Below are 11,204 nucleotides of genomic sequence, written 5' to 3'. Positions count from 1 at the left end.
CGGGAACAGAGCTCGGGCAACGGCGCCCACCTGGAGCAGGACTGGTTTAGTAACACGCTCTCACGCACATCTCCTCGCAAACACCCCACGTAAGTCTAACACCGAGGCTGGAATACAGGGACGCGCAGAAGACCGGACCACTATCCTCCCACCCTAGACGGGCGGACGCCGCTCGCGGGGACCGGGGCTGAGAGCGGAGGGCGCATGCGCGGGCCGAGGCTGAATGGGGAGAGCGCATGCGCGGCCGAGAGGGCGGTGCTTCCGGCCGGCGGAGGTGGGGACTGCGGCGTTGCGGGGCGGACTCTGGGTCGCGACCCCGACCCCTGCCCCGTTCGGCGACTTCGACCCCGACCCCCCCGGGCCGTGACCCCCACCCGGTCATACCCGTATGGCCCGGCACGTGTTCCTGACGGGACCCCCAGGTAACCCCGCCCGGGTCTGCGCCTCCGGGAGGCCGAGGGGTGGACGTGAGGGGTGCGCGGGCTGGGGGCGGTCCGGTGCTTTGGGCAAGGGGCTCCGGCCGGTGGCCTCTAAAATTCCCCATGTAAGTTACACGCTTGGTGGTCTGAAGCCTGCGTGTTTTTCCCGGAAAACGTGACTGTGAGTCCATCAGATAAGTGAAATGAGGCCAACTACAGGAGAACAGGAACCAGCTTGTGATGGGGTCGCCCCCGGGCTTCGGTCTTAAATATTAAATAGCAGGGGCGGCGGCAGCAGTAATAACTCCCGCAGTTGTGAAGTTGTGATGGACACGAAAGGTATTTCAGAATCTCTACCACCACCGCGGTGGAATCGAAGGTGTGTGGTTTCTGTCGATAGTTACACGTGCTCCTAACCTGCACTCATCATGAAAGGAAGAGCGGGATTTCAGTTGCAGGGTAGTGAAACTAAACATGCTGCCGTGTTCCCCATCCACGTTCACCGACCCACTGAATTCCCTCCATGAGTGAGGCCGCAGGTTAAGAGCTTTGGTACCTACAGGGCACCGCCCACCCAGGGCGTGCGTCTGCGTCTGTCTCTTCTAATGCAGATCCCTCAGCCCTCGGGCTGTGAAGGTCTCACCTTTGAAAGGAGATAGTGTGCTTTCAAATGAGAGTCTGGGGGAGAACGTAGATGCCTTTTAAGCCAAGATGCCGCACGTGGATAACTCATTATTGAAAGAAGAGGCAGAAAAGTTGTAGCAGCATCAGATACATTAAGGGGAAAAAAAAAAAAAAGATGGGCCTAAGCAGAAAGTGATTTCTTCAGCTTCCTTGCAGTTTTCAAGTTAGCTGTGGGTTCAGATATCAACCATTGTTACCCTGGGCCTGAAATTCTCTTTCACTTTATTTTAATGATTATCGTTTTTAGCCTTCAGGAGCAAAGGCTAACTTAATATTGCAGATTCTGGGATTTTATTTTTACCAGGCAGTGGGGGAGTGCTGAGGAGGGAGGTGTTGTGAGAAATTTCTGATACCCAGAGGTAAAGGACCATCTTCTGAAAGTTGATTTGTCAGTCCTTTATTTGAAACTTGGAATGCAGTTTTCTCAGCAGGCTGGCCCCAAGACATCGATGTGTTTCATAACAGAGGTGGCTTGTTATTGTGATGGTACCTGGCTGCGTCCCGGAGGTGGGTGGGGACAGAGGCTCGCCTGGCCAATACTGGTTCTTCTTTCTGTTTCCTTCTTCATAAAAGTTTTATGTACATACACATAATTGGAAGACTCATTCCTACAGTATAGCTCTCTTAAGCCTGTCCTCAAACCCACTCACCTTCTCTTCCTCCTAATCTTCGTAACGCAGTTATCCTGTAATTTTAATTAGCTCAGTGGTCAGTGTTTACAGTATTATTAGCAAAAGCTAATCACAGAAGAGCCTTGGAGTAATCTATCATTTCTTTTCCCTTTGTGAACAATTTTTTTTTTCTCTTTGGAGTTGTTGTCTAATGTTGTTTTCTCATTGACTTAGTTTCTTTCTCTCACCAACCCAATCCCAAACTCTGCCGGCGGTCTAAATCTCTACGTGTTCACAAATGTAAAATTGATAGCTAGTGGGAAGCAGCCACATAGCACAGGGAGAGCAGCTCGGTGCTTTGTGACCACCTAGAGGGGTGGGATAGGGAGGGTGGGAGGGAGACGCAAGAGGGAGGGGATATGGGGATATATGTATGCATATAGCTGATTCACTTTGTTGTACAACAGAAACTAACACAGCATTGTGAAGCAATTATACTCCAATAAAGTTGTGTAAAAAATAAATATAAATCAATCAATCAATCAATCTCTACACGTTCAGACCATCGGGTAAGGTATCTTCTCAAAGAGGTCACTTTTTGTTTTCTACACTGTCAGGGCCTCACCCATGTGTCTTTGGCACTTAGCATTTTTTCCAGCTTCCAACTATAGAGCCTCTGACCCATCCTGGAGGGCTTTCTCTGGTCCCTGGAGCCCACTCTGCCTGCACAGGGCAGGCCTGAGGGCCAGGGAATGCCTTCCCTCAGGAGCAGCCTTGAGCCATGATAGATGGAAGTGAGCAGGTAAACTCCTTACTTCCTCACCCCTCAGACAGGAGAACTCGGAGCCTTGGGTCCAGAACTGTGTCCTAGGATTTCCCAGTGGGATTAAGCTACCCACAGTGGTAACTTACTTGATAATGCGATTATCTTCCTACCAGCATGTCGTCTTGGGGTGTTGCTTCCCAATTTAAACTGCCTGTATTTGAGTCTTTATTTCAGGGTCAGCTTTATGGGAGAACCAGAGCCAACATAATTCTGGAGCTTTCTGACCTGTTCTTGTCTGTGCATGGTGTGGACCTTTCAGCTTGGGGTCTCCTTCTCACACAGGCCACTTCTTAGCCAGTGTAGACAACACTAGGGTAGTAGCTTAATTAACGGAGGTGAAAAATTCACCGGAAGGTTTCTAGAGCCGAAGAGGAAGAAAGGGACTTGAGCCCAAGGCCTCCTCTTGCTTCATAATGTTCTCCCTCACAGATCGGACCCACAATGTCCCCTTTTGTTACAGCTGTTCCATTTTGTATTTTGCATAATGTAAATAGCTTTGTTTTTTCTTAAATTAATAGTAATAACCACTTACTATAAGACCAAAAAAAAAAACCAATGAAATCAAGAAAAATTTTAAAGAAGTGAAAATCACATGGGTTTCCAACATACAGAAATAAATGCTGTAAACCTTTCTGTGTTCTCAACATTTTCTTCAATAAACATATGCATACTTCACTTTTTTTTTAAATTGAGGTATAGTTGATTTACAATATTATATAAGTTTCAGGTGTACAACATAGTTATTCACAGTTTCTAAAGATTATACTCCATTTATAGTTATTATAAAATATTGGCTATATTCTCTGTGTTGTACAGTGTATCCTTGCAGGTTATTTATTTTATACATAGTAGTTTTTAACTGTTTATTCCCTGTCTTGCCCCTCCTACCTTCCCTCTCCCCACTGGTAACCACTAGTTTGTTCTTTATATTTTTCTTTTTTGTTATATTCACTAGTTTGTTTTATTTTTTAGATTCCATATGTAAGTGATAACATACAGTATTTGTCTTTCTCTGACTTATTTCAGTAAGCGTAATACCCTTTGGGTCCATCCATGTTGCTGCAAATGGCAAAATTTCATTCTTTTTTATGACTGGGTAATATTCCATTGTATATATGTACCACATCTTCTTTATCCATTCATCTGTTGATGGAAATTTCCATATCTTGGCTGTTGTAAATAATTCTGCTATGAACATTGGGGTACATTTATCTTTTCAAATTAGTGTTTTTGTTTTCTTTGGGTATATACCCAGGAGTGGAATTGCTGGATAATAAGGTAGTTCTGTTTTTAGTTTTTTGAGGAACCTCCATACTGTTTTCCACAGTGGCTACACCAATTTACATTCACATCAATAGTGTACAAGGGTTCCCTTTTCTCTACATCCTCACCAACATTTGTTATTTGTGGCCTTTAAAAAATATAATGGGGCTTCTCTGGTGGCGCAGTGGTTGAGAGTACGCCTGCCGATGCAGGGGACACGGGTTCGTGCCCCGGTCCGGGAAGATCCCACATGCCGCGGAGCTGCTGGGCTCGTGAGCCATGGCTGCTGAGCCTGCGCATCCGGAGCCTGTGCTCCGCAACGGGAGAGGCCACAACAGTGAGAGGCCCACCTACAGCAAAAAAATAAATAAATAAAAAATATATATATATACATATATAATAGAATACTACTATGTGTGTCTGCTGTTTCTTTTTTTATTTTTTTTAATTTATTTATTTTATTTTATTGTTTCTGGCTGTGTTGAGTCTTCGTTGCTGCACAGGCTTTCTCTAGTTGCGGCGAGCGGGGGCTACTCCTCGTTGTGGTGCACGGGCTTCTCATTGCGGTGGCTTCTCTTGTTGCGGAGCACAGGCCCTAGAGCTTGCGGGCTTCAGTAGTTGTGGCACACGGGCTCAGTAGTTGTGGCACACGGGCTCAGTAGTTGTGGCTCACGGGCTTAGTTGCTCCGTGGCATGTGGGATCTTCCCGGACCAGGGCTCGAACCCGTGTCCCCTGCATTGGCAGGTGGATTCTCAACCACTGTGCCACCAGGGAAGCCCTGTCTGCTGTTTCTTAACCTGCTTCTTCTCCATATATTGTTTTCATACACTGTGGTCTGTTTTCCATGCTAACCAGTAAACTGTTTCCATAGGTAAAGAGTATTCTCTTTAATAATGACTGCATGAGATTCCTGTGTGTTTGTGTCATTACACACATGATACCATAATTTAACAGTCAGCATTATAGATCAACATTAAATTGTTTCTGTGTTTTGCACAATTACGAAGAATGGTGACGTGAACATCCGGTTCCTTGTGTCTCTGTACCGTTGTCAGATTCATTGCTGAGGATGAATTCCTAGCTGTGGCATTGCCGTGTACTGTGGTAGAAATGGCCCTTCGGGAAAGTCCCAGCTTACACATCCCCCAAGGCCGCTTGCCTTGTTAAGCAGATTCTTCAGCGACTCCTAAAGCGGCAGTTACCAAAGGACAGAGCTGGGGTCACGACCCTGCGTAGTTCTTTCCTAGTCACGGGAGCGTGGGCTGCTGCTCGTGTTCCAGAAGGCCACGTGCCATTGTTTGCTAGTGTGAAGTCTGGAGGAGAGATGCTTTAAATGACAGATCGTATTTTATTTCAAGGAAGGTTAAAAGGCCCGTTGGGGATCCCTGATGGCTCTGGGCAGCCATAGAAATAATATGATTTGCAACCCTGTTGTATTTCAGAATAGCTCTGTTACAGACCTTTTTGTCCCCCTTTTTTGGTAATCATGATGCCATTGACTTTAATCTGTATGGGAGCAAGTCTCCTATAAACAAAGTCATGGTGGCAGATGAAGGCCCCTGTTAAAATGTATGGTCCTTCCTAGGTGTGTAACCGTGGCCAAGTTACCTAACCTCTCTGTGCCTCAGTTTCTTCATCTGTAAAATAGGGACAAGGATGGTAACTGCTTCAGAGGGTGGTTGTGAGAATTCAACCAACAAAATGCTTGCGAGGCATGCGAGACCAGGGCCTGGCTCCACGGTGTCAGTGATTAGTATCGTTATGTTACTTGTAAACACCCAAGAGTTAATCCGAGTAGTCCAGGGGCCAGGCCGGAAGGAAAGGAAGGGGTCCTGGGTGTGGAGGATGGGCAGGTGCAAGTGCACAGCTTGTAATCTGGGAAGGGGTTGTGGGCAAGCAGAAGGAATGCTTAGGAACACTCCAAGGGGTGGCCACCCTGATGGGATTGCTCTTGTGGAAAAAGTTGAAAAGCTGCCATTTCTAGTGGTGTTCGTGGTATTTGAGAGTCCTGCTTTCGGGACACATACAATGTAAGTTTGTGGAGGACTGAAGTGAGGTTCCCACTGTTAAATGGTGGTCCAGAGTGTCTTAAAATCCTAACTTAAAGCATGCAGCCTTTGACCGAAGCTTGACCAGCTTTACTTTCTAGGGGAAAAAGTTTGCTCCCCCAAGGAGAGTAAACCTAGGAGAAAGTAGAAGCTCGTCTCCTAGGATGTAAATTGCACTTGAGATTTTTATCAGCAAACCACTCACCTGGTTCTGGGATGGTGTATGTGACAAAACCAATACTGTTTCAGAATTTAAAAATAAACTTCAAGATACCATTCATATTTTTATTATGCTTGTTTCTACTTGAAATTCAAGAGTTTTAACACCTGGAGCAGTCAAAATTAAGTGACATTAACATTCATAAAATCCATTTGCAGCCTGTTTCTCTCCTCCTGGTGATTCCTGTGCTCCAGCAAAGCAGTGGTTCCTAATGGGCTTTTTTTTTTTTTTTTTTTTTTTTTAGGGGTTGGAAAAACAACGTTGATCCAGAAAGTCAGTGAAGTTTTAAAGTCCTCTGGCGTGCCTGTCGACGGGTTCTATACAGAAGAAGTCAGACAGGGAGGAAGAAGAATAGGGTTCGATGTTGTCACGTTGTCTGGCGCCCGCGGACCTTTATCCAGGATTGGGTACTGCAGCTTCATTTCCGTGGTGTTTTATTCTCCCTGGGCCCAGGGCTGAGCCAGGTGATCTCTTCTATCTTGAAGAATCCTGAGCCTTTACGGATTTCTTGGAAAAAGAAAACAGAGGTTGAAATCATCACATAAAAAACAAAGTTGAAAATACCATATTCCACTTAGAACGTATTCCACTGAGTAGTAAGCTCTTCTCACTTGGTACTTCGTAGCCCTGTTTCTCACGTCACTCTTCTAAGATTAGGTCATGTGCCAGCTCCCCGAAGGCAGCTGCCGGGCCGTGGGTGGTGGTGTGCCCACCGGTGTTAGCCCTGCTCTCAGGAAAGGGTGTGGAATCAGGTCACCTTTGCTCACTGCCACTTTCTGTTTGGTTTAGCACACGCAGAAGGCCAGAGGCTCAGTGGAGTAGCTAAAACCCAGAAATCAGTAGAGGGGTCTTTCGACAAAGGATGTACTATCTTTTCTTTCAGGTCAGAGCTTCCGCCTGGAAAGCGTGAGTGCTGTGTTGGGCAGTATGTGGTGGATCTGACTTCCTTCGAGCAGCTGGTGCTTCCTGTCTTGAGGAATGTGAGTGCGTGTTTCTGGTTTTTTGAGCCCGTCTGTTCTCCATGCCTTGTGGGAATTGCTGGCTTTCGCTCTTACAGAGAGGCCAGTTTTGCATTTACAGCTTAAAAGTCTTCAATTGATTGAGCCTTAGTAAGGATATGCCACATAATTTACTGTCACTCCGAACTACAAGTAAACTCCTTGTTACAGAAATTCAGCATATGTAAGTATTTTACATTGGGAGGGCTCTGATGCCTAGCTACCATGGTCCCCAAAGATGAGTCTTTCCTCTGCTTTCCCCTTGTGTATATCTTAACCCTGTTTTCACAGCACAGCACATAAACATTTAGGAAGGTAAAATGTCATATGAACATAATGGTAAGCACGTAACACATTATATCACTGTATTACCTGTATTTTTTTAAACAGGTTTATTGAGATATAATTCACATACCATACAGTTCACCCATTTAAAATATACAGTTCATTTTTTTCTCAGGTATTCATAGGATTGTGCAACCAATTAACACAGCCTAATTTTAGAACATTTTTGCCATCCCGAAAAGAAACCCCACACCCATGAAGCAGTCTCCATTCCCGTGTCCCCAGCCCCTGGCAGGCACTACCCTGCTTCTCTGTCTGTAGATTTGAGCATTCTGGAGATTTCCTAGAAAGGGAATGATACCATATGTGGTCTTTCTGTGACGAGCCTGTTTCACTTGGCATAATATTTACGGGGTTTATCCACATCACAGTGCATACCAGTGCTTCGTTCCTTTTCATGGCTGTGTGATATTCCATTATATGGATATACCTTATTTTATTTATCTATTCTTCAGCTGGTGAACATTTGGATGAGTTTCTACTTTTTGGCTATTATGAATAATGCTGCCCTGAACAATTGTGTCCAAGTTTTTGGGTAGACATCTGTTTTTAGGTCTCTTGAGTATATACCTACGAGTGGAAATGCTGGGTCATGAGGTAGTTCTATATATAACTTTTTGGGAAATGACTAGAGTGTTTTCCAAACTAGCTGTGCTGTTTTACATTCCTGCCAGCAATGGATGATGGTTTCAGTTTCTCCACATCCTTGCTAATCGTTACTGTCTTTGTAACTGTACCCCTTCTAGTAGGTGTGAAGCGTTGTCGCACTGTGTTTTCATTTGCATTTCCCTATTGACCTACTGATGTTGAGCATCGTGTCATGTACTTATTGGCCATCTGGATGTGATATGCAGGTATACAGTTGGCTCTCCGTATCCAGGGGTTCCATGGATATGGGGGACCATTGTGCCATCTTATCTGAGGGACTTGAGCATCCGTGGATTCGGTGTGTGGGGGAGGACCCTGGAACCAGTGCCCTGCGGATGCCCAGGGACGACTGTATTCATCAACTCTGTAGTTGTCCTTACTTTCTCGATGTGATGACACAAATGTTTTTATTTATTTATTTTTTAGAAACTTTTTTGGCCGCGTGGCGTGGCATGCAAAACTTCCCCGATCAGGGATTGAACCCGTGCCCCCTGCAGTGGCAGCACAGAGTCTTAACCACTGGGCCACCAGGAAAGGCCACAAATGTTCTTATTTTTGAAAAGTCCAGTGTATCTATTTTTCTTAATGTTGTTTGTGCTTTTGGTGCTTTACTAACACAGTTTCAGGAAGATTAACTCCCATGTGTTCTTCCAAGAGTTTTACAAATGCATTTAGGCCTGTGGTCTGTTCTGAATTGATTTTTGTATATGTTGTAAGGTGTGGATCGAAAGTCATTCTTTTGCATATAAATATCCAGTTGTTTCAGAACCATTTGTTGACAAGACTATTCTTTTTCCATTTAATTGTCTTGGCACTCTTTTAGAAATCAATTGACCATGAGTATAAGGATTGATTTTAGATTTTCAATTCTATTCTGTTTATCCTCATGTCGGTTCCATCTATTCTTATATCAGAAGCACACTGTTTGATTACTGAAGCTAGAATTTTGATAGAGATTGTATTGAATCTATAAATTAATTTGGGGAGTATTGCTATCTTAACAATATTAAATCTTTAGATCCATGAACATGAATGACATGTCTTTTTATTTACTTAGAGTGTCTTTAATTTCGTTCAGCCATGTTGTTTTGTAGTTTCCAGCATATAAGTCTTATGCTTCTTTTTAAAAAATTTATACCTTACTATTTTATACTTTTTGATGATATTGTAAATAGAATTATTTTCCTAATTTTATTTTTGGAATGTTCATTACTAATGTACAGAAATACTGTTGATTTTTGTGTATAGACCTTGTATCCTGCAAACTAATAGTTGTCAAACTAATAGTTCTTTAATGAATTCCTTAGAATTTTCTAGTTACAAAATGATATCATCTGCAAACGGGGATCATTTTACTTTTTCCTGTCCACTTTGGATGCCTTTTATTTTGTTTTCTTTCCTAACCGCCTCAGCCAGAAGCTCAGTTCAGTGATGAATAGAAGCGTCGCAAGTGGACCTCCTGGTCTCGTTCCTGATCTCAGGAAGAAAGCTCTCATTCCCCCGCCGTCACGTATGATGTTAGGGGTAGGTTGTTTGTGGACGGCTAACACCAGGTTGACGATGTTCCTTTCTGTTTCTAGCTTGTGGTTTAACATTTGTGTTTTAAAGTGAAGAAGTGTTGGGTTTTGTCAGATCCTTTTTCTGCATTTATAGCGGTGACTATGTGATTTTTATCCTATATTATATTAATATAGTATATTACATTCATATTTGGATGTTAAACCTACTTTGTTTTCTTGAAATAAATCCCTCTTGGTCATGGCATATGTATATTTCTTTTATATGTTGCCGGATTCTGTTTGCTAGTATTTTGTTGAGGATTTCTGCATCTACATTCATAAGGGATGTGGACCGTAGCTCTCTTTTCTTGTAGTATCTTTGTCTAATTTTGATATCAGGGTAATTGTGGTCTTGTAGAATGAGCTAGGCAGTATTCCTTCCTCTTCTAATTTTTGGAAGAGTTTGTAAAAGACTGGTATTAATTTTTCTTGGAATGTTTGATAGAATTCACCAGTGAAACCATGTGGGCCTGGGTTTTTCTTCATAGGAATCTTTTAAATTATGAATTCAATTTCTTTATTTGTTATAGGTCTGCTGATTTTTTTATTTCACGTTGAATCAGTTGTGGTAATTTGTGTCTTTTAGTAATTTATTGGACCGTTTCATTAGATAGTAAGTTATCTAATTCGTCGGCATACGGTTGTTTATATATTCCCCTGTAATCCTTTTTATTTTGTAAGGTCTGTGGTATTTTCCCTTCTTTCATGCGTTTTAATTATTTAAGTCCTCTCTTTATGGACTTCAGTAATAGTTAAAGGGTTGTCAATTTAGTTGCTCTTTTCAAAGAACCAACTTTCGGTTTTGTTGACTATGTATTACTTGTTTTTTGCATTCATTCATCAAATATTTATCAAATCCCAGATATACAGTCAGGAAAAAAACATGTTTTCTACTCTCCCCAAACTCTCATTCTAGTGGGAAATGTAGACATTAAACAAATAAATGTATAATTGTCATAAATGCAGCCAAGAAGAAAAGCAGGGTGCTGTGAGAGAAGGAGGAGGAACTGACTTTAGACCTGGTGACCAGGAAGGAGCTCTGAGGAGGTGACATTTGGATGAAATGAAAAGATCAGAGGGCACCGTCCCTTCCGGGAGGGAATCCTGGGGTGTTGTATGGGGGTGTCTGGGAGAACGTCACGGATGATAGAAGCAGAGACACCGAGGCCGGGGGCCCTGGGCGGGAGCAGGTGGGGGAGGCGCGGTGGGCGAGCCGGGTAGAGTCCCGTGATGCAGGGTTTTGTGGCGCCTGTTAAGGAATGTGGGTTTTATATCATCTAGTATAGACTCACACCATTGATTTATAATACTGTCGTGAAGATTGAAGAGTATGGACCTGTCTCAAGAGGCAATTCTTCATCAACTTTGCGGCGGTCTCCGTCGTACCAGCAGTCGAGTCCAAGGTCCTCCCCGGGGCCCGGAAGGCCGGCTCTGTCCGGGCCTCCTGCCCTCCGTCCTCCCCATCTCCCGCCTGCCAGCTCAGCCTGTTCCCCTCGTGCCCGGCCCCCAGCCTTCCGCCCTTGGCACTGCTGTTTCTGTGGTTGGCAGGCTCCTCATATCTTGGCCTCTCTGCTCATTCAGG

At 43.9% G+C, this 11,204-nt stretch overlaps 1 protein-coding gene across 2 annotated transcripts in view; it reads left to right on the top strand.

Moving 5' to 3' along the window:
• Nucleotides 1–262: 262 nt before the first annotated feature.
• Nucleotides 263–11,204, top strand: part of NTPCR (nucleoside-triphosphatase, cancer-related) — a 39,291-nt gene continuing 28,349 nt past the window's right edge. For both annotated transcript variants that reach the window (XR_013824283.1, XM_079900246.1), the window contains exons 1-3: nt 263–422; nt 6,317–6,479; nt 6,956–7,052. Coding sequence is in view for 1 of the 2 variants with exons in the window: in XM_079900246.1 (XP_079756372.1) it covers nt 389–422; nt 6,317–6,479; nt 6,956–7,052 (294 nt within the window). In the remaining variant the exon portion in view is untranslated. The remainder of the gene's footprint in view (nt 423–6,316; nt 6,480–6,955; nt 7,053–11,204) is intronic.

This window comes from Stenella coeruleoalba (genome assembly GCF_951394435.1).
Source record: "Stenella coeruleoalba genome assembly, chromosome: 16".
Taxonomy (NCBI): Eukaryota; Metazoa; Chordata; class Mammalia; order Artiodactyla; family Delphinidae; genus Stenella; species Stenella coeruleoalba.
This window is presented reverse-complemented; position numbering and strand designations above follow the sequence as displayed.